Source organism: Pelophylax lessonae, assembly GCF_965119305.1.
Source record: "Pelophylax lessonae genome assembly, chromosome: 5".
Classification (NCBI taxonomy): Eukaryota; Metazoa; Chordata; class Amphibia; order Anura; family Ranidae; genus Pelophylax; species Pelophylax lessonae.
In genome coordinates this window covers 529,289,947-529,315,050 of record NC_138772.1, presented here as the reverse complement: position 1 = coordinate 529,315,050, position 25,104 = coordinate 529,289,947, and the positions used below count along the sequence as shown (strand labels likewise).

At 42.0% G+C, this 25,104-nt stretch overlaps 1 protein-coding gene across 1 annotated transcript in view; it reads right to left on the bottom strand.

Annotated features, from left to right (window-relative positions):
- Nucleotides 1–389: 389 nt before the first annotated feature.
- The window catches only part of LOC309556577 (uncharacterized protein), a gene marked incomplete at both ends in the record, with an annotated part of 43,486 nt that continues 18,771 nt past the window's right edge, over nt 390–25,104 (bottom strand). Inside the window, 2 exons of the mRNA XM_082259020.1 lie at nt 390–1,269; nt 1,415–1,531. Of these exons, the coding sequence (XP_082115146.1) occupies nt 390–1,269; nt 1,415–1,531 (997 nt within the window). The remainder of the gene's footprint in view (nt 1,270–1,414; nt 1,532–25,104) is intronic.

Genomic DNA, 25,104 nt, shown 5'->3' with positions numbered 1-25,104 from the left:
AACCCTGCCATATAATAGGATGCCAACCCATACCCTCCCACCATGTGGACCCCCATCCCATGCACCACCATTTACCCAGTCAAAGCCCACCAGCAGCCAGCAAACGTCAAGCTCTCAGGACTCCTACATGTCCCAAACGTCTGCATCTTCCTCATCAACGCATTTTGGGAATGCTCCAAGTCCCTATTATCAGGACTTATAAGGTTGACTTTGGATTTTGAATTGTCTTTTATTTCATATTAAAATCACAGAGGTTGTTATGTGTGATGCTGTTTAAATAAAAAAAAATTTCTGACAAAGAATTTGTTTTTATTCTTTTATTGAACAAATGGAAACTATTATATTAATGAACAAAAGGAAAATAAGTGCAGTTACAATCTTTAAAAAGATTACATATGGGCATACTGCCATGGAACCTCTCCTTCAGGGGTCATGAAATAATCTGCGAATTTATCTCGTAGAGCAAGAGCTGAATGGTTCGGGCGCAGTCCTCCATATTGCACAGAGGGCAAATGTGTTTCATCTTCATCATCCATGCTCAAGCCTTCTTTATCACGTACGATATTGTGCAACACACAACATGCTTTGATCACTTCTTCGGCATTATCCACTTTAAGTTGAATGGCACTATGGAAAATGCGCCACTTGTTTGTTAAGATTCCAAATGTGCACTCAACAAACCTTCTTGCTCTACTCAGTCTGTAGTTAAAAATCCTTTTTTGGCTTGTTAGATTATGTTTGGCGTATGGTCTTAAAAGGTGACGTGAGAGGGCAAATGCTTCATCAGCCACTAAAACGTGAGGTATAGCTGGTCCATTTGTTCCTGGCAGTGGCTTGTCAGCAGGTAGGTTCAGACGTCCATCTAACAGCCTTCTACCCATAGCGGATGTCCTGAAGACACGGGAGTCAGCAGAGCTACCATATGCACCAATGTCCACCATAATAAATTTATAGTTGCTATCACAGATAGCCATCAGCACCAATGAAAAAAATTTTTTGTAATTGAAATAACTGGAGCCTGATCCAGGAGGCATTCTAATCCGCATATGTTTCCCGTCAAGGGCACCAAGGCAGTTGGGAAATTGGGTCTTCATCAGGAATCCCTCAGCTATTTGCAACCACACATTTTCATCAGGGACAGGCATTGCAATCGGTGTTAGCTCCTCCCATATGGCCTTGCAGGTGTCATGAACGATCATTGATATTGTAGAGATCCCCAATAGAAAATAATGGTTCAGACACGTAAATGTCTGCCCGGATGCAAGAAACCTAGGCATAAGGAAATTAGACAAGAATTAACGGAAAAGTACATTTTAGTTGGTAATTTCATGTTATCTGACATTTGCCCCTAGCATATAGCATGACATATAGCATGACAACAGCATATAAAGCATGACAACAGCAGCTGACTTACCTGAGAGTCACTAGCAGACGCTCCGCTGGCGGCACACTGCGTCTCATATTGGTGTCCATCCGCTGAAGACGTGGTAACAATTTCTCCAAGACAAAATCAAATGTCGTTACGTTCATTCTGGTGAAATTGAAAAATTTAACCGGATACCGTCTTAAATCCGCATAGTGTAGGGACAGAAATCCCTCAGAGGGCCTCTTTAGCATCATCGGATGAACCCAATAGGTGCGACGTTTTCGCTGAACAGTCTTCCTCCTCCGGCTCTCCACTCCCCTCACATAATACAGTAGCATAAGACATGTGACATCATCCCAAAATCGGGAAGGGGCCATTGCTCGCTTTGATATAAATCACAAGAAATGAGACACAGGAACACACAGGCAGACACACTGTATGCACACTGGGACCACAAAGCAGCATGGGAAACCCAATGCATGCTGGGTTAAGAGCAAAGTGACATGGGAAATTATGAGTCATAAAAAAAAAGGATGAAAAACTGATATGAAACTGATGGAAAACGGATGGAAAATGTATAGAAAAATGATAAAAAAAAGCATGTCAGCGGATGTAAAACGGACGTCGGCGGACAAAAAACGGACATCGGCGGACAAAAAACGGACGTCGGCGGACAAAAAACGGACGTCGGCGGATGGAAAAACGGACGTCCGCGGATGTCAAACTGATGTAAAAATTGTCATCAGTGTCCGTTTCATAACAAAAAAAAAGTGACGGAACTGAAGATAAAAACGGAACGCCCGTGTGAAAGAGCCCTAAACAAAAAAAGAGCGTAAATTTTGCAAAAATAACAATATTTTTCACATTTTTTTATATGAAATTCCCCCCAAAAAAATGTAAAAATCTAAATTTTTTAACATTTTCGGCCAATTTGTTTTATGCTACATATGTTTGGTAAAAAAAAAAATCGCAAAAAGCGTATTTTGATTGGTTTGCGCAAAAGTTATCGCGTTTACTAACAAAGGGAAAGATTTTTGTCATTTTTGGTGTTTTTTTTTTTAACGAGTAATGGCGGCGATCTGCGATTTTTTTTACGGTACTGCAACATTGCGGCGGACAGATCGGACCCTTGACTGACATTTTTGACACTTTTGGGGTTACCAGTGACATTACTACAGTAATCAGTGCTATACATATGCACTGTTACTGCAAAAATGACACTGGCAGGAAAGGGGTTAACTTTATTGTACAGGGAGGGGTTAAGTGTGTCCTAGGGGCGTGATTCTAACTGTATAGGGACATTGCTATTGGTGTAAAAACAAAGGTCAACGGTCCTACATAGCAGAACCGTCTGATCTCCATTTTTACACCAGGGAGAATGACGGGCGGCTTGTTTACATAAGCCGTCCGCCTTTCTCCCTTCACCGCCCACCCGCAATTGGCTCTCAAGTCAGTGACAGGCAAGTGACGTATCCATACGTCACTCTGCCTGGCCGGGGCTGACCATCGCAGTATATAGTCATGCGGCGGTCGGCAACCGGTTAAAGCAGATGCAAACCGCTGGTTGTTTTTTTTTTTTTTCCCAACTTGCAAGGTAAAGGCATAATGTGCTAGTATGCATGGCATACTAGCACATTATGTGAAACTTACCTGAAAACAAAGCTCTCCAGCGATGCGATATAACCCCCTTATTATAGATTTACCTATAGGTACAAATTATGCCTTGTGTTTACTTCCTCCTTAACCACTTCTGGACCGGAAGGATTTGCCCCCTTAATGACCAGGCCATATTTGAGCGATACGGCACTGCGTTACTTTAACGGACAATTGCGCGGTTGTGCGACGCTGTACCCATATGACATTTTTATTGTGTTTTTTTTTAACACAAATAGAGCTTTCTTTTGGTGGTATTTATTCACCACTGGGTTTTTTATATTTTGCTAAACAAATGTAAAAAACTCAACAATTATGAAAACAAACGTTTTTCCTAGTTTCTGTTATAAAATTTGACAATCAAGTCATTTTCCTCCTTCACTGGCACTAATGAGGCTGCACTGATGGCCACTGATAGGCTGCACTGATGTACACTGATGAGGCTGCACTGATGTACACTGATGAGGCTGCACTGATGTGCGCTGATGAGGCTGCACTGGTGTGCGCTGATGAGGCTGCACTGATGGGTACTGATAGGCTGCACTGATGTACACTGATGAGGCTGCACTGATAGGTGAAACTGGGCATTGATAGGCGGCACTGATGAGGAGACACTGATAGGTGGCATTAGGCTACATGTACACGGGACGTTTTAAAAAGTCCTTTGAACGCTGGAAGTTTACAGCTATGTAAAGGACGTTTAAATGTCCGTTGTGTCGTGTTTGCAGCCGTGTTTAGAGGGCGTTTGCGCTCAGATCCGTTTTTAGAGGTCAAAAAATCATTCCCCTTTAAAATGGAAAAACGCAAGCGCTAAATGCGGGTGATCGCGTTCGGTCGCGTTTTGCATTTGAAATGCCAGTAAACACACGTTCTGAACATCATGAACGCAAATAATTGCTTTCCAAAAAACTACACTGAACTCAACTGCCTCTAAATGACTGTAAACGACCCAGTGTACATGGACAGATAAGATAACATAGAGGGTTCAGGGGCTTCTGAAAAAAACGCCCAACTGCTCCAAAACGTCAGTTTACAAGTAGCAGTGTACATGAGGCCTTAATGGTCAGTGATTGGCAGCACTGATGGGCACTGTTAGGGCTGCACTGATTATCAGTGCCCTGTAACACTTGCCAGTTACCAGCTCGCCTTTCCTCAAGATTGTTTACATGTGATCAGCAGTGATTGGACACAGCTGATCGCATGGTAAAGGGCCACTGTAATAGGCCCTTTACCCAAATCACAGAGCGTGCCGAACCCCCGATTGTAGGGGGACACCACGCTAACCACCAATATAAGGATGCATTAAACTGACCACCGATGTAGGAGGCCATACACAAAACCACCAATTTAAGGGGTCACTACAATGGCCAGAAATGTAAGGGGCAATAATTCGGCTACCAATGTAAGGTGGCATTACACTGACCACCAATATAGGGTGGCACTACACTGACCACCAATGTAAAGGGGCACTACACTGACCACCAATGTAAGGTGGTACTACACTGACCACCAATGTAAGGGGGCACTACACTGACCACCAATGTAAGGGGGCACTACCTTGACCACCAATGTAAGGTGGCACTACACTGACCACCAATGTAAGGTGGTACTACACTGACCACCAATATAGAATGGTACTACATTGACCACCAATGTAAGGGGGCCCTACACTAACCACCAATGTAAGGGGGCACTACACTGACCACCAATGTAAGGGGGCACTGCACTGACCACCAATGTAAGGTGGCACTACACTGACCACCAATATAGAATGGTACTACATTGACCACCAATGTAAGGGGGCCCTACACTAACCACCAATGTAAGGTGGCACTACACTGACCACCAATATAGAGTGTTACTACACTGACCACCAATGTAAGTGGGCACTACACTGACCACCAATGTAAGGTGGCACTGCACTGACCACTAATGTAAGGGGGCACTACACTGACCACCAATATAGAATGGTACTACATTGACCACCAATGTAAGGGGGCACTACACTGACCACCAATATAGAATGGTACTACATTGACCACTAATGTAAGGGGGCACTACACTGACCACCAATATAGAATGGTACTACATTGACCACCAATGTAAGGGGGCCCTACACTAACCACCAATGTAAGGTGGCACTACACTGACCACCAATATAGAGTGTTACTACACTGACCACCAATGTAAGTGGGCACTACACTGACCACCAATGTAAGGTGGCACTGCACTGACCACTAATGTAAGGGGGCACTACACTGACCACCAATATAGAATGGCACTACATTGACCACCAATGTAAGGTGGCACTACACTGACCACCAATATAGAGTGTTACTACACTGACCACCAATGTAAGTGGGCACTACACTGACCACCAATGTAAGGTGGCACTGCACTGACCACTAATGTAAGGGGGCACTACACTGACCACCAATATAGAATGGTACTACATTGACCACCAATGTAAGGGGGCAGTACACTGACCAGCATTGTAGGGTGGCACTACTGACCGCTAATGTAGAGGGGCACTACACTGATCAACATTGCAAGATGGGCACTTTAACCACCAATGTGAAGTTGCACTACCTGGACCACTGATGTAAGAAGGGCAATTTTCCACTCACCAGTAATGCAAGGGAGCAATATAATTTTCATGGTCTGAATTTTTTAGTATAGTTATTATCCTTTTTATTTGTTTTATTTCATTATAATTACAAAAAATTGTACATCAGATTCCCTTTTTCTTTTATTTTATCTAATATCCACAACTTACTGTTCATACTCTTTCCCATAGGCTGTAATTCAGTATAATAATTAGTAGCAGAAGTTCTCCAAGACTTGAAACTTGTTTTAAGAGTTCCTCCGTGTTAAAAAAGTTTTGCAGAGAAAGTTTGCTGCAGACTATGAGCTGAATATTGCTTCATGTCTATATTTCAGCTCACATATTGTATGAAACCCATATACTCATATGGTTTAGACAGTCCCAGTTCAGTATTATTTATATTGCAATGGACAGATATTCTCAGAAGTGGATTCTTGCAGGATGTAAGGCTTACGGCTCCCAGACCACACACAGGAAAGGAAATGTGGAATTAAAATAAGTGAGAGCTTTCCATACTCCAGACTTTATATTGTATCCTTTAGTTCTTAAATACTTTAGGCAATTATAAGGACAGCATTCCCTCTTACCCTGCTTTGGGGTACAAAAGACAGTAGTCATAGTCCCGGTGGATTGGCAGCATAGTTTATAAAGAGGACAGGGACATGTAGCAATAAGCCAGAAAAATATACATGAGTCAGACTATTTACCAAATGCACTAGCAGCCAGTGGCAGCCCGTCCATTGGGGGGCGCAGGGGCGCTGCCCCCCCATCCATGCATCTGGCCCCCTAATCTACATGCAGGGCGCCAGAAGCATGGATTTCAATGGGTTTCTTTTTTCTTTGAAGCACATGATTAGAGCCAGAGGCTCTAATAGGCTTCAAAAAAGGGTAGGCTCGAGGCGCAGAGCACTGCTCCCTGAGCCCACCCAGTTGTGTGACAATAGCAAATGAATGTTCAGTATTGTCACACAGATTCTCCTCCTGGCCAATCAGGAAGCAGGTCCTGAGACCCGTTTCCCGATTGGCCGAAAGGAGAAGCCATGATATTGGCCAAGGAGAAGGAGGGAGGAGATGCTGGGGAAGCCCGACACACAGAGGAGACTGGGAAGGAAGCTGCCGATGCCTGCCCTCCACATGTCAGTCCAGGGTGAGTGAGCTGGGGGGGGGGTATGGTATGTGGGCTGGAGCTGGTGTGATCCGGGGGGGGGGTATGGCACATGGGCTGGTGTGGTCCATCTGCCCCCCCCCGGCCCATGGAGCACCAGCCGCCACTGCTAGCAGCCATTAGAGAAAAAATGCTTGAAATTAACCGGTTCTTTGTCCATTCATGGCAAAGCAATAGGTTCACGCACAGCGGAACGATGAGCAAAAAAAGGAAAAATACGTATGATTCTTACGGTCCTTAACACAGCATTTTTTTCTACTCCCGAAACAATTTTATTACCTATTAGTCCTGCTTGTAGATCTATTAGGTGTGCATCCTGTGAAACGCGTAGAGACACACGGATAGCATGAACACTGTTATAAATTGATATTCCATGATCAGTAATTGCTATAATTCAAATACAGGGTTCTCAGTATAAAAAGGGAGATCCACTGTAAAGAATTTGTTTTTATTTACCCCAAACTAATGTTTTCATCACCACATATGGTTCTGAATACTTTTTAACAATGTTTTAACAATTGTTAAATATAATTGTATATGGTTTAAGTATTTCAGGGTGATTAATCGGTACCCAAAAGTCCATGTACACAAAGGCTTCATTTTGGCTTTACAAGGATGTGGTGCCTTTTGGCTACACCGGCTACTGCATGACGTGAATGCAAGAAGTAGACTTGGACCCTTTACAAGATAGAAGAGGTTGACCTGGCAGAGAGAACTTGTTCTCCGCCAACCCAGTCTTCAGTCATACCAGTTTGTTTGTCCTTAGTTGTAGCTACAAATTGGTTAATGAAATATAATCATAAAAATATGGCAAATCAAGCATGTAAAATAGTAATGAGTGGAATGTTCTCTGTAAAGGTTTTTAGCAGTTACTCAACATGACTACTTGCTGGAATCACAGGATACTTTGCCCTTAATGGTGACCCTACACAAGCTAGAAAGAACTTAAAATGTATGCATAAAACTAAATAGTTGTACGGGGCACGATTATTTTTGTGGCCGGGGATCCTTGGTCTGCACATTCCACAAGGTGTGTCCTTAACTCCAACAGTAAACGCTACGTTCTATTTATATTTGAAGCAGAACCAGACTGAGCCACCACGTGGACCCATTCCCTGATCCTTTGGAAGAAATACTCTGGAAGGAAACCAACTCTAAATGAAAACCACACACACAACTGTTTTCTCTTGGCTGCCTATTCATTATAGTCATATCATTTATAGAAACTCTGGAATAAAAAAAGCCTCCCCTGAGTCTTCTCATACCAACAACCTGCAGCTAAAACAACAGAGCCGCCTGTTTACATCACCCTGGCTGGTTGCAATTATGTACAAGGCTCATCAGGTTTTGGGTTATCTGGGGATTGATGGACGTTCTGCTAACAAGAATCTAAATAAAAGTTCCTCTGCAAAATGATACCGTCAGGAAAATCGAAATTCTTTTTCTTGGAAGCAACAGGGAGGAGGAATGAAAGTAGACCCTGGGAAAATCGCAGCAATCCCAGAAAGTGTCAAGAGTCCACCCTAGGAGGGTCGAAGAAGTATCAGTAGATATCAACGGTTTAATAAAAAAAAATATTCTTGTCATCAGATAATTTATAAAAGCTGTCAATGTTAAATGCTCTTTTGGAAATGCTAACTGTCTGGCTGTTATGCTGACTTAATGGCTTCAAAGCTTTGAGTCACTGACCTGCAACAAGTATGCAATTAGGAACTTCTGCCTTAAAGTGGAGGTAAACTCCACTTTTGAACTTGTACCTACAGGTAAGCCTATAATGAGGGCTGCATGCGCTCTGAAGGTATGGCACGGTATGCCGCCCCTTCAGAGCGCATGCAGCCCTCATTATACGGCATACCGTGCCATACCTTCAGAGCTCCGTGCTGGAGCTGAGGGTTCCCGCCAGAATGCCGTCACCACGGCCCCAGCCATTCATACAGCCGGAGCTTGTGAACCCTGAAGGAAGACAGGGTAAAGATGGCAAGGCCAGGGATTCGAGATAGCGCTGCGGGGGAGGGATCCGCTTTACAGGTAAGTCTACCATAATGTGCTAGTATGCGGTGCATACTAGTACATTATGACTTAACCCTGCAGGGCGGCCCATTTATTTTTATTATAGTGGTGGTTTACTACCACTTTAGTGTATGTAAAACCTAACAATGAACTTCTCTTATTTGGTCTGCACAGTATACTACTGAAACGCACATCAAATGCAGGAAAAGACACTGACACAAGCCCTAACCTTCAGCGGCACACGGCGTTTGTGTCTGCCTATTATTGGCAGTGTGCATATCAGCCGTGGAAATGTAATAAAAATGGAAACAGAAACGTCACACAATGGCTAAGAGGTCCAGATACAACTTTTTTTCCAATAAAAGTACAGAGGGCAATCCAAAAAGTATTCAACGTGTTTCAGGGGTTCAAGAGCCCCCCTTCATCAGGGCTAGAGAAAAAAAATAACATAAGGACAGCACAATATCAATCTGATATCAATATTATTGGTATGGAGATGTTCCTATGTATTTTTTTTAGCCCTAATTAAGGGGGCGCTCTTGGACCCCCAAAACACATTGCTTACTTTTTGGATTGTCCTTCTGATTTTTATGGGAATAAAGTTGTATTTGAATTATATATAAAAGTGCAGCACTAAAAAATGTATATATATATATATATATATATATATATATATATATATATATATATATATATATATATATGTAGTGATCATATATACACACTCAAACAATCAAGTTCATAATAAAAAGTCAACATAATCGCATCAAGAAAAAAAAAGTGTCCATATAAAATACACATTCCAGAAAAGTGCTTGAGTTAAAGTGCTTAAAACTTGAATGAAGATAGGGATATCCAGATACCAGTAGTCACCAACGTGACAAACCCATCACCATGGATAAGGGTATTGGGCTTACCAAAGGCTGTGGACCCAGGTACCGTACAGTAAAAGGGTCATACATGCAGGGATAGTTAGCGAAGCCCCATTAGCTCAGGAATCTTCAATTTGGATATCCACAATGTATCACCACAGTTCTGATGGGAATGGACCTTGCCTTATTATTACAAACTTTTATTGAAAAAATAATCTGCATTACAAAGATCGTATTATATGACAAAAACTGACACGGTTTTCAAATATAAGCAAAACATTGCAGATAGTAAACAAAATATTATTTGTACAGTCTTTGGTACGGTCATACTTTTTATATCCTTGGATTATGGCAAACATGTCAAGTTGTTTTATATATGTGTCATAGTTGTATAATGTAAAGTGCCAATAAAAATAAAAAAAACACAAAAAAAAAAACAAAAGTAAACATTAGAAAGTAATGGGTAGGAGTATTTTGTTAGAAAAAGAGAATAAAACTAAAGTACGATATGGTAATATATAGGTGTGTAGTCTATGCATCTGGTGAATTTTTGTAAATGAACCATGGATTCCATTTTAGATCAAAAAGTTTCTTTGTGTTATTCAATGTGTGAAAAATATTTTCCATGAGTCTAATTTCTTCAATTCTTGATAAGATCTGTGAGAATGGTACAGAATTTTTCTTGGAATGGACCTTGCCTTAGGCTTAGATGAACCGTGTCTCCAGGTTTAGGCCAGTATGTAAAAACAAGCCAAGTAATCGCACATAGTGAAAAACCATTTAACCTCCCTGGCGGTATGATTATGTCTGGAATTACATACCAAAAGCGGTACAATTCTTTTCATGGAAATTTGGCGTTATGTATTATAGGCCTACAATTCTTAGTAATTACTGACTTAAACCTGACCAAAACAAGAGTCTAGTAGACATCCCGGATGTGATAAATTTGAAACACAAACACGTGAATTATAATCAAATCAATAATATTATTTTATTATTTAATATATAATATATATAATAAAATTATATTATTGATTAGATTATAATTCATGTATTATATATTATATATAGATATATGTGTGTGTGCATATATATATACATATATATATATATATATACATACATATATATATATATATATATATATGCATATATATATATATATGTGTGTGTGCATATATATATATATATATATATATATATATATATGCATGCATATATATATATATATATACATATATATATATATATATATATATATATATATATATATATATATATATATATATATGCATATATATATATATATGCATATATATATATATGCATATATATATATATGCATATATATATATATATATATATATATATATAATATAAAATGTGTTTTGTGCAACGTTTTTTTTTTTTTTTTTGAATTTCCCTCCCTAGTTATGCTCCCATGCAGCATTGCTGCTGCAGGGAACAGAACTAGGAAGTGATCAGAGCGACGGAGACCGACGGAGGAGCGGCGGGACTCTCGGCTGGCGGTCACAGCAATGAGATATCATCGGTGGATCGCCAGGATAAGGTAAGAGAACACCGCTGCGCTCTCTGCAATCCACCCCGAGCGTGACTCGGGGTTACCGCTCCTGATATGAAAAACCAACCCCGAGTCACGCTCGGGATTACCGCTAAGGAGGTTAAAACACATTTATTCAAAAATTTACAGAACACTTACAAAAATCTGCAGAGAAATAGCGCTTGTAGTGTGTAATGATCTCAGCGGGAAAAGTACCCTTATGACATCCTCATAGGGCTAAAAGCCCCTTCTGATCATTCAATATATATAAAGATACCTAATCTTCAAAAAGGTTTGAAACACCTGTAGAGAGCGGTCCCCCCCCGTGGTGTTGGCACTCGTCACTCTGCCAAAATTGCACTAGCGTGCGTTCTAAGCCTCAATTTTGCTGCAAGGAGAAAACCAAACCTCCTTCTGAAAAACGAATCAGCAAATGGACGTAAACAAGATTGCCCATGCACTCATCCACTCATCCGCTCATCTTGCAGAAGCCCGCCCACACACCAGGAAGTCCAAACCAACATTTTCTACACTAAAAAAACCAAGCCTCACTTTGAATGAAGCCTGGATTTTAACTAAAACAGACGTAAGAAGCATACATTTAAATAGTAAATGATAACTAATAGTAGATCTAAGCATCCGTATGATAGGAGACTGACACATACAAAATAAACAAATAAAAATAACAAATAAAAAATAAAAAAATAAATAAAAATAAATAAATGAATAAATGCTTACATTTTTTTGTTGTGAATATGTGGACTTTTTATTATGAACTTTATTGTTTTTATTGTTTTTTCAGGAGTGTGTATATATGATTACTACACACATATATATATATATATATATATATATATATATATATATATATATATAAAAATATAAATATAAATATACATATAAAAATATATATATATATATATATATATATATATTTTTACAGAGAGAAATTATTCCACATCAGTGATCCCAGAATACACTGGTGATAGGAATGAAAAGGATTGGGACTATAACGGGCTATTAGTCGAAAGTATGTAGGCAAGCCAGGGAAAGAACGAAAGAAAAGTAAAATTGACAATATTTATTGAGTGTGAATAAAAGTCGACATTGAAACAATGAAGAAAATGAAAACAATGAAAATAATGAAAAGAAAAAACTAATGATGCAATACAATACAGCATGTTATGTCAAAGTAGTAGTCGATCGAACGGGTGAGTGCCTTTGTTCAATGCATTTCGCCTTTCGCTTCATCAGGAACTCCGGCGTGATTGAATCACCCTTTTGTTGGATTAGGACTACATTAAGACCTTCAAAGTTTATGCATAAAAACAAAAAGAAAAAAAAAAAACATATATATAAATACAGGTTCATATCTTGAAAACTGGAAAACAGTCTACAATATTCATTTTAACCCTAGTATATCAAAATATAGGGTCATGAGAATAGACACATATAGCTTACCACACTTAAAAGTACATTATGCTTAATACATGGAACAGTTGGACCAAAGATTGCGCTTCCCAATGGCTTGTCTTAAGGCTCCGAACCACATAGATCCAGGTGGGGCCCAACAGGGGTCCTCCATGGAGGTGGTTTTCTGGTATGAATTTGGACCAGTCTTGAATTGGTACCACCGTAGCGGACAAAAGGTGGAGTCCGGAGTTCTGTGGACAAACATAGTGTGTCTTGTATAGCATGTCTAATGTCATACAAATTGTCTTAAGGAGTCTATTATTAGAATGGATGGTCATAGCTATCTAGAGAGATAGAAAAAGGAACAATTACAAATGGTAGGTATTCTGCAAACCTACCAAAGCTGGGGTCGGTTCTGGGAAGGAACATAAGAGTAAGGATACTATATTAAAGAGTTCCATCCATAAACATATATTTGAGCCCATAAGTCCACAGGAGCAACAGCTGAAAGGCAGCGGCTCCAGCAGACTGCCCAGCTATTATATGCAGGGACAAGACAACAACAGACCAAAAAACTACAGAATTTAGACATTGGCTATCCCCATAGAGAAAGCCCCAGGGGAAAATTAGAGTAGTTGAGAGGAGAGCCTAGTATGTTATCGGCCAGTATCTTACCTTGCTACCTCGAAAGCCACGGGTCGGGAGAGCCGCCATGACTCATCCTCCCGCGCCCGTGGCTTAAGACTGGTCCCGCCGGAAGTGACGGGTGTCCGCAAACGTCACTTCCGGCGCGGGCGCCATACTATCGGATGTCCAGTGCTAGAGGTCAAATGATCCCCGTGGCCGGACACCCGCGCCGGCTGAATGAGCCGGAGAGGACAGGCATACAGCTGTCCCCTGCTTGGCGCCCGAATTCATACCTACAAACAAGCCTATGGACAAGCAGAGAGCGAATCCTGATCCATTACATAAATCGATACAGGGTTTAAATTACAACCTTTGATTTAAACAAAGTAAACAGACAAATAAAGAATACATACAACAAACCAAATACAGTCCATAATGGATTGTATGCAAGACTAGGAACTTAGCACGGTCAGGAAAATCCTGCAGGTGGTTCCTATAAAAACGTCAATAAGATATATCAAAAATATGAATACATAGAGATTAGATGAAGGCAGGAAGCAGGAGAGAAAATGGGAAGGGCAGGGAAGGGAAAGAGGGTGGGAAAGGAAACAAGATAAGGGATTGGTAGATTTGTTCATCTGTCAGAGGGACTTGATCAAGACTGTCAGCTAATTATGACAGTAGGAGTGTCCCGTATTATACAAGTTCTCAGGAACAGACCCGTATGAAGGATGAGATTGAATAGAGGGTCTATACACAACAAAACACACATATACAAATAGCGTCCCCATACCTGTCCTCCTCCAACATATGAGCAAGTTTGGTAGGGAAACATCATCCCCGTTTGGAGGTTCAGTATAGCCTATATATCAAATAAAGTAATCGAAAACATGAAACAAAAAAGAAAACCAATGATAAACAGTGATCACTATACTATCCTTCAGAAAAAAGGCTTAAAAAAGTACAGTGATATGATGAATTATTGAATTGACAAGTTATGAATTATGATATGTAGGAACATAAAACCAACATTAACATGGGTTTATGTTGCCAATTGTTTTGTTTGATGATGAGAGTCGCTACCAAAACAAACTAGGAGGAAAGAAGAGGGTGGAGAAGTTCAAAAATCTATAAAAAAGGTTTGTACGAGACCGCAATATTAAGTCCTGGCCAATGGGTGGCCTGTAGATTGAAAATCCACCTCGCCTCTTTACGAAGGATTTTGTTATCCAGATCACCTCCCCGTGGGTTGGGGGGGATGACCTCGAGAACAGCGAACCTGACATAATCTGGGTCGAAGTCATGATGCACTCCGATGTGCTTGCAAATAGGTGTGTAGATAAGACCAACCTCAAGATAGTAGAGGTGGTCCTGTATACGTTTAGAAAGTTTACGTTTGGTCTTGCCTACGTAGAAAGCCCCACACTTACAGAGGGCGATGTAAACCACCCCCTGTGTTTGGCAATCCGCGTAGGCTCAACATATGTGAGTCCCTCCCCTGGGGAGAGGAAAAGACGGGCCCTCCAGGACCCATGGACAAAAGTCACAGGTGCCACATCTGAATGTACCTGCGGCGGATAGTCCCCCCGCAGTGACGATACTTACAAGGATTATAAAATACAGGATTTTAAAACCTTAAAAATCCTAATGCAACTCTTAAATGAGAATGAAAATTATAGAGGGGAGGAGAATGACTCTCTGTCATCCTCCTCATCTGACGAGGAACCACTACCAGAAGACAGTCCACATAAATACAAAGCAAAGTCTAAAACTTTTCCTAAACTCCAAACATGTCCTGCTGTGTGGGCGTTCCTGCGTCAGTCAGTGAGAGACATTGAGTCTCTATCTATGACTCCCGCACCCAAACACAATCTCAGTGTGTCTCAAAAGTGCGCACTTGACCACTTGATCCATAACGACGACATTGTCATTAAACCCGCTGACAAGGGGGGCAATGTCGTCGTTATGGATCGTGGTCAATACGTCACAATGTGCAATAAAATATTGTCTAATTCAGATTGGTATGCACCCATATCTTCGGATTGCATACAAGACAAAATTAACGAATTTAACTCTTTGCTTCGTGATGCTTTTGACCAGGGAATCATTGACCAAGACCTTTTAGGCTACCTTTCAACAAGATGGCCTATCACTCCGACCTTTTACGCTTTGCCGAAGGTCCACAAGGACCTTGTTACTCCCCCCGGGCGTCCAATAGTCTCCGGTATGGGCTGCGTATCGGAAACAGCCAGTAAATATCTGGACGATCAGTTGAGACCACACGTCGTGAGATTACCGTCCTATTTAAAAGATACCATTGAACTTTTGAAAACCCTGGAGGGACTGTCTGTCCCTGGCCACTCCATATTAGTTGCTATTGACATAGAGGCACTATACTCCAGTATCCCCCATGACAAGGGGTTGGAGGTGGTCGCTGGCTTCCTCCGGGAACAGGGACGCTCATTTTGGCCTAAAGCTGATTTTCTCCTGAAACTTTTGAAACATATTCTTAACTCTAATTTTTTTACATTCAATGACAACACATACCTCCAGGTACAGGGGGTAGCGATGGGGACATCTTGTGCCCCATCGTATGCCAACCTGTACCTGGGGGGATGGGAGCGTACCCTGTTCGCGGGGGAGTCTGGCGACCCCCTCCTGAACCATATACTCCTTTGGAGGAGATATATTGACGATGTGCTCATGGTGTGGACAGGGACACTGGAGGAGTTGCAAAGTTTCATGCTACATATAGGTGCCAATTCTTTCAATCTTACCTTTACTATGCAGTGGCATAGGGACAGACTGGCCTTCCTGGATACTGAGGTGGTATTAGATCCTGATGGATCGATTTACACCACTCTTCACCGTAAGGACACAGCGGGGAACACAATACTCCATTTTGACAGCAGCCACCCGCGTCCATTGGTGCAAAGCATCCCCTATTCCCAATATCTGAGAATACGTAGAATCTGCACCAGGGAGGGGGACTTTAAGAGGGAGGCTGATTCCCTCCGTCAAAGACTTCTTGCCCGGGGTTACAGTAACAGGGTCCTTAAACGGGCCTATAGCAGAGTTTGTGGATTGGAGAGAGATAAATTGATCTTTGGTAAAAGAAAAGGCAAGAAGGAAGCGGTCACAAGAATAGTGACAAAATACAACACAGACCATCAACTGGTACGTAACCTCCTTGCAAAAAATTGGCACTTCCTTAAGGAAGACCACACCATCTCCAAATATGTATCCTCATACCCTCAGCTAACATTTCGCCGGTCTAGGTCAATCCGTGATTCCCTGGTTCACAGCCATTACACTGAGCAACATGCGGGGGGACTATCCGCCGCAGGTACATTCAGATGTGGCACCTGTGACTTTTGTCCATGGGTCCTGGAGGGCCCGTCTTTTCCTCTCCCCAGGGGAGGGACTCACATATGTCGAGCCTACGCGGATTGCCAAACACAGGGGGTGGTTTACATCGCCCTCTGTAAGTGTGGGGCTTTCTACGTAGGCAAGACCAAACGTAAACTTTCTAAACGTATACAGGACCACCTCTACTATCTTGAGGTTGGTCTTATCTACACACCTATTTGCAAGCACATCGGAGTGCATCATGACTTCGACCCAGATTATGTCAGGTTCGCTGTTCTCGAGGTCATCCCCCCCAACCCACGGGGAGGTGATCTGGATAACAAAATCCTTCGTAAAGAGGCGAGGTGGATTTTCAATCTACAGGCCACCCATTGGCCAGGACTTAATATTGCGGTCTCGTACAAACCTTTTTTATAGATTTTTGAACTTCTCCACCCTCTTCTTTCCTCCTAGTTTGTTTTGGTAGCGACTCTCATCATCAAACAAAACAATTGGCAACATAAACCCATGTTAATGTTGGTTTTATGTTCCTACATATCATAATTCATAACTTGTCAATTCAATAATTCATCATATCACTGTACTTTTTTAAGCCTTTTTTCTGAAGGATAGTATAGTGATCACTGTTTATCATTGGTTTTCTTTTTTGTTTCATGTTTTCGATTACTTTATTTGATATATAGGCTATACTGAACCTCCAAACGGGGATGATGTTTCCCTACCAAACTTGCTTATATGTTGGAGGAGGACAGGTATGGGGACGCTATTTGTATATGTGTGTTTTGTTGTGTATAGACCCTCTATTCAATCTCATCCTTCATACGGGTCTGTTCCTGAGAACTTGTATAATACGGGACACTCCTACTGTCATAATTGGCTGACAGTCTTGATCAAGTCCCTTTGACAGATGAACAAATCTACCAATCCCTTATCTTGTTTCCTTTCCCACCCTCTTTCCCTTCCCTGCCCTTCCCATTTTCTCTCCTGCTTCCTGCCTTCATCTAATCTCTATGTATTCATATTTTTGATATACCTTATTGACGTTTTTATAGGAACCACCTGCAGGATTTTCCTGACCGTGCTAAGTTCCTAGTCTTGCATACAATCCATTATGGACTGTATTTGGTTTGTTGTATGTATTCTTTATTTGTCTGTTTACTTTGTTTAAATCAAAGGTTGTAATTTAAACCCTGTATCGATTTATGTAATGGATCAGGATTCGCTCTCTGCTTGTCCATAGGCTTGTTTGTAGGTATGAATTCGGGCGCCAAGCAGGGGACAGCTGTATGCCTGTCCTCTCCGGCTCATTCAGCCGGCGCGGGTGTCCGGCCACGGGGATCATTTGACCTCTAGCGCCGGACATCCGATAGTATGGCGCCCGCGCCGGAAGTGACGTTTGCGGACACCCGTCACTTCCGGCGGGACCAGTCTTAAGCCACGGGCGCGGGAGGATGAGTCATGGCGGCTCTCCCGACCCGTGGCTTTCGAGGTAGCAAGGTAAGATACTGGCCGATAACATACTAGGCTCTCCTCTCAACTACTCTAATTTTCCCCTGGGGCTTTCTCTATGGGGATAGCCAATGTCTAAATTCTGTAGTTTTTTGGTCTGTTGTTGTCTTGTCCCTGCATATAATAGCTGGGCAGTCTGCTGGAGCCGCTGCCTTTCAGCTGTTGCTCCTGTGGACTTATGGGCTCAAATATATGTTTATGGATGGAACTCTTTAATATAGTATCCTTACTCTTATGTTCCTTCCCAGAACCGACCCCAGCTTTGGTAGGTTTGCAGAATACCTACCATTTGTAATTGTTCCTTTTTCTATCTCTCTAGATAGCTATGACCATCCATTCTAATAATAGACTCCTTAAGACAATTTGTATGACATTAGACATGCTATACAAGACACACTATGTTTGTCCACAGAACTCCGGACTCCACCTTTTGTCCGCTACGGTGGTACCAATTCAAGACTGGTCCAAATTCATACCAGAAAACCACCTCCATGGAGGACCCCTGTTGGGCCCCACCTGGATCTATGTGGTTCGGAGCCTTAAGACAAGCCATTGGGAAGCGCAATCTTTGGTCCAACTGTTCCATGTATTAAGCATAATGTACTTTTAAGTGTGGTAAGCTATATGTGTCTATTCTCATGACCCTATATTTTGATATACTAGGGTTAAAATGAATATTGTAGACTGTTTTCCAGTTTTCAAGATATGAACCTGTATTTATATATATGTTTTTTTTTTTTTCTTTTTGTTTTTATGCATAAACTTTGAAGGTCTTAATGTAGTCCTAATCCAACAAAAGGGTGATTCAATCACGCCGGAGTTCCTGATGAAGCGAAAGGCGAAATGCATTGAACAAAGGCACTCACCCGTTCGATCGACTACTACTTTGACATAACATGCTGTATTGTATTGCATCATTAGTTTTTTCTTTTCATTATTTTCATTGTTTTCATTTTCTTCATTGTTTCAATGTCGACTTTTATTCACACTCAATAAATATTGTCAATTTTACTTTTCTTTCGTTCTTTCCCTGGCTTGCCTACATACTTTCGACTAATAGCCCGTTATAGTCCCAATCCTTTTCATTCCTATCACCAGTGTATTCTGGGATCACTGATGTGGAATAATTTCTCTCTGTAAAATTACCTAACCGGGATGAGGACTATTTGTCGAGATATGGGTTACTTCCTTTTTCTTTTCATATATATATATATATATATATATATATATATATATATATATATATATATATATTGTAAGGGATTAGCTCGGTGGCGGGTGTGGATGACCCCTTGGGGGGTGCGTTTTCCCAGAGAGGTAGCCGACAAGTGCTTGCAAACAAACAGTGTGGTTTATTAAATGGTGTTTTCTTCACCAGGCTGTATGCAGCAAAACATCCAAAATAAAATAAAACAGAAAATAAATCCTTGCCTCTGTGGGCGGCTACCTTCTCACAACTGGAACCTGCCTAAGTGTCTGTCTCCAACCTACCGTCGGGCAGACTTCCTTGTCCTACAGCGGACACTCAATAGTCCTTTTATAATAGCTTCACAGGGCAACACAGTCCTTTGTTTCTTTCACATCAACAGTTCGTCTTCTCACCTTTGAGACGTATTCACCCTTGGTTACCGTCCCGGGCACACATCACTCCGGGGGGTCTTCTCCCAGGCCCACACATCCTGTCGGGAGGCACACGCTGACTGTCCTCCTGCTCCCAGCCCACATGGCTTCAGGACACAGCTTCTGGAGGCAGCAAACAATAGGACTTTCTCTGAACAAATTATAGAGCCTTAACTCCCTCATTCTGAACAGGTGAAGGCCTTTCAACTTCCTGCTGGCTAGCTCTGTAGCCAACACCCTAAATTAATTAATGGACTTTCTAAATCAGGTGGAAATGTATCTCCTTCCTGTGACTACATTCCCAGATTTAGCTGACTTCCTGTCACATACCCCCCCCTCTTGTTTCAACCCTAGGGTTGGGACACATATTTCCAGGCACGCATGTGTCAGGCACTGCTGACTCACTGATAAGCCTCCTATTATCCTCAAGCTTCCGGATGAAACTGTTTTGTCATCTTCATTGACGGATTTCTCATAAATGCCACACAGTTTGTCTCTCATCTCATATACACATTCTTCAACTGCATTTTTGGCATCATTTTGCTCCTTCTCGTTTCTGTCATCTTCATTGACAGCTTTCTCATAAATGTCAGACAGCTTGTCCCTCATAACCGTCTGTCCAATCCACCATGGAGGACCGTGATCCATAGGCAACTCAATTGGGCTAGTCTTAATGTCTTCAACATTCTTAAGACGCCTCTCTCTGCAATCCATAAATGTTTTCCACAAAACTTTGAGAACCTTTGCTTCACTAAGCTTTGTTCCAAGTAGGGACTCTTGACATCCCTCTGTGACTTGAGTTGCCTCTCCATACATCTGTACACAATCATTGACTTTTTGTTGTAAAAGGGAATGATCTTCCTTCTTGAGCTTTGCTTGCTCTAAGATGCTGTGCAGAGGATTTTCCAATTGAGACAACAGGCTGTCAAACATTTCTTCAAAGTGACCCCTGTTCCTTTTCCCAGAGATATCAATATCATTCACCAAACATTTCATATTCATAGGCAGATCTGAAGCATTTGCACTCATCAACTTCTTAAACTTTTCGCCCTCCTGAGCGAGTCGCAGTAAAGGCCTACTATTTGATTTGATATTCAGTTTATATTTCTTGCCAAACTCTTCACAGAAGAAGCCAACCAGAACATCATCAACTTTCCTTCCACCAACATAGGGGTCAAAGGCAACAACACAGTTGAACCCAGCGATCTGGGTGGTATCCATTATAGACCTCCTCTCTGCATCAGTGAAGAAGCATGGAACTGCAACACATTCTTTTACAGGTTTCTTCAATGCACTTTCTGCTGAACTATTTGACCGCTCAAGGTCACCTAGTTCTTTTTCTCTATCTGAATTCCACATGGAATGCATCTCAAGATCACGATCAAACTTCTGCCACCCGTCTTTCACCAGTTCCATTTTGGAAACACTCCCTGAAAGGCACTTATTCATTTGCTTCACGTTTTCACCAACAGCCTTAGTTTTCTCCACTAGGTTTTCAGCCTGAACTGAGAAATCACCACATTTCTTACTCAGCTCCTTTGTTTGCTGAAGTTCTAATGATACATTTTCCAATGCTTGAAGTTTTTGAAGGAACGGTTTATTCCAAAGGGGTGATTCAAGCCACATGTCGTCACATTTCTGAGGCTCACTTAGGACAGACCCCAAAACACTGATCCTTTTAAAAACTGCATCAGGCACACTATCCCCTCTTTGGGACAGATCCTCTGTTGCCTGGAATTCCTCTTCCAGTTCCTGCAACGGAATCTTCATCTCTTCTACTTGCTGTTCTAAGGCTCGCTTAGACTTTTCTAGCTCCTGAACGCTTTTCACAACATCATCCTTGGAGCTGACCAATTCTTCCATTTCTGTACGCAGCTGTTTAACACTTTCTAGTTCAGCCTTACACTCTAGAGCTTCCTCCAAAGAGCGAGCCAAGAACAGGGCTTTGCTCTCGTTATCACGCACCTCCGTTTCTGCACGTGCGCGTTCTTCTGCATATTTTGCAGACACAGTCTTCTCTTCACCAAGCATCTGATCAAACTTCTTTTTCACATCTTCAACACACTGTAATGAACCAACGCTTTCTTCCATGCGTTTTTTCATATCCGCTATCTGAGCTTGCAATGTTGCGACTTGCTCTGATAGGTTTTTCTTTGCTTCCGCCTCCTCTTTTAATTGTTCCAGGAAGCCATTTTTCTCATCTTCCATTTGTTTGAGCTTTGTGCTAAAACTCAGCCTTTGACACCTCTCTTCCTGTAAGAGTTCCTGCGTGTCTTGCAGCTGCGATTCCAAGATAGAAAAATCTTCCGCAATTTCTCTAGATTTGCTGTCTGCTTGAGAAAGCTGATTTGTAACATTGTCCAACTCAACCTGCAGTCGGTTTGCCTTCCCTGACAGCTTAGCACACAATCGGTCACCTTCTGACACCTTGACTTGCGATTCCAGAAGCTGTGCCTCTACTTTTTCCCTCTTATGTTCACAATCTCCTTTTCCCTGCATAAGAGCCTTCACCTCATTGGCTAGCATCTGGGAATAAGAATGTAATTCTGCCACACAGGCTTCTTTCTCCTTTAACTGCTGCTGGACACGTTGGGCTTCCCCTTTCCAACTTTCACAGTCCGCACGCCATTCATTTACCACATTGCTCAAAGTAGTGAGCTCATACACAGTACTCAGTAATTTAGCCTCTCTTTCACTTTTCTCGTTGTCGCTGAGAGACAATGTCGTTTTCAGAGCGACATTCTGTTCCTGCGACTCCTGCAGGTCTATTTTTGTAGCTCCCAAAGACTGAAGACTTTTTTCCAGCTGATTACGCAACTCCAACATATCAGCCATACTTTGCTTCTGCAAAGTTTGAATTTCACTTTCCTTTTCCATGAGGATGGTATCTTTCTCCATTATAGTCTCTCTGCGTTTTTGCAACTCGACCAAAAGAAGAGCAGTGGATTCTTCCCACTGTGACACATGAGACTTGAGTAGTTCATTCATTTCCTGCAAGTTTCTATGCTCCATTTTAAGCAATTCCAAGGCTTGTTCCTTTTCTTCCATTTTCCGTTGCAAGGCATCCAACTCAGCCCTGCACACATACTCAGTTTCTTCCAAACCGATGGCCTCCATTGGCTGCTGGCGTCTCTGTTTCCAGCCTGCCATGCTCTCTTGATGAGCCTTTTGTTGAGCTGCAAAGCTCCGCTGAAAATCCGCATTTGCCTGCTGTTGAGCTGCATTTGCCTGCTGTTGAGCTGTATTTGATATAATCAGTTGTTTCAACATCTCCTCCATTTTGAGCTTACTTTTCATCTGAGCACACTGCGTCTCCATAGCAGTTTCATCAGTGTTGCTAGGGACAACAACCTTCCTCTTTAGTAGACTCTCTTTAGGCATGGATGGGGCTGGTTCAGACGGTAACATCCCCTCCATCCATAGAATCCGGTCTCTCATTTCATCTATCTTTGCATTCTTCAGGCGTTTTGAACGCCCCATCTTCAATAACTCCACAAACAAATTTTTCACAGTCCAGCAAAAAATTTTCAGACCACTGTCTCTTTAACACATGTAGTTTTTCTCTCTCTTGCAAGATCTCTTTTCCTGCACACACAGTTTGTGCAGTCACTTGCACCAGACACAACAAAGTTCATCAAATAATTTTGAGACCGCTGTCTCTTTAAAACACTTTTTTTTTTTCTGTCAGGATCTTCTCTCCTGCACACATAGATTGTGCAATCTCATGCACCAGATAAAGTTCATCAAACATTTGCACTTCCTTGCAGGGATCTCTGCTTATGCCCGCATCCTCCACCATATGTAAGGGATTAGCTCGGTGGCGGGTGTGGATGACCCCTTGGGGGGTGCGTTTTCCCAGAGAGGTAGCCGACAAGTGCTTGCAAACAAACAGTGTGGTTTATTAAATGGTGTTTTCTTCACCAGGCTGTATGCAGCAAAACATCCAAAATAAAATAAAACAGAAAATAAATCCTTGCCTCTGTGGGCGGCTACCTTCTCACAACTGGAACCTGCCTAAGTGTCTGTCTCCAACCTACCGTCGGGCAGACTTCCTTGTCCTCCAGCGGACACTCAATAGTCCTTTTATAATAGCTTCACAGGGCAACACAGTCCTTTGTTTCTTTCACATCAACAGTTCGTCTTCTCACCTTTGAGACGTATTCACCCTTGGTTACCGTCCCGGGCACACATCACTCCGGGGGGTCTTCTCCCAGGCCCACACATCCTGTCGGGAGGCACACGCTGACTGTCCTCCTGCTCCCAGCCCACATGGCTTCAGGACACAGCTTCTGGAGGCAGCAAACAATAGGAATTTCTCTGAACAAATTATAGAGCCTTAACTCCCTCATTCTGAACAGGTGAAGGCCTTTCAACTTCCTGCTGGCTAGCTCTGTAGCCAACACCCTAAATTAATTAATGGACTTTCTAAATCAGGTGGAAATGTATCTCCTTCCTGTGACTACATTCCCAGATTTAGCTGACTTCCTGTCACAATATATATATATATATACAGTATATAGAGAGAGAGAGAGATGGCCTTGCAGTACACCCGGCGGTCGGCTCGCGGCAAACTTTGCTCGTTCGCTGTCCGCCGATCATGCGAACATATGGCGATGTTCGCGGCGGCCATATTTTTTTACATTGTGGGGAACTCTGACCCATGACACATCCATCAGGTGGTACAGGACAGCCAATTGAGACATTTCAGCACATGGACATACCCCCTGCCTTATAAATAGACCTGATCTGGCTGGCATTTTACATTCTGCCTTTTGTCAGTGTAGGGAGAGGTTTGCTTTGTGGAGCAGGGACAGACTGTCAGTGACACAGATCGCTCGGTAATAGGTCCACAAAAGTCCTTTTAAGGACTGGTATAGGTGTACTATTGTTTGGTGTGCAGTATATAGGGGTGCAATACACTTATAATATACTTTCTAATATAGAAAGCATATTATAGTGTATTTGGGTACTGCAGAAATGCAGTTACTAGAAAATATTTTTCATTACTGGTGTGATAAACCAGTGGCCCCCCAAAACGGCAGATTGAAGCAGGGTGTTATACTTTCATAATAGTGTATTTGGGTACTGCAGAAATTTTGCCTCTTTCGCTGCGTTAACTCTGCTACACACAGTGACAAAAGTTACTGGGAAATTTTTTTTTAAAACTGGTGTGATAGACCAGTGGCCCCCCAAAACAACAGATTGAAGTGGGGTGTTATACTTTCATAATAGTGTATTTGGGTACTGCAGAAATTTTGCCTCTTTCGCTGCGTTAACTCTGCTAGACACAGTGACAAAAGTTACTAGAAAATATATTTCATAACTGGTGTGATA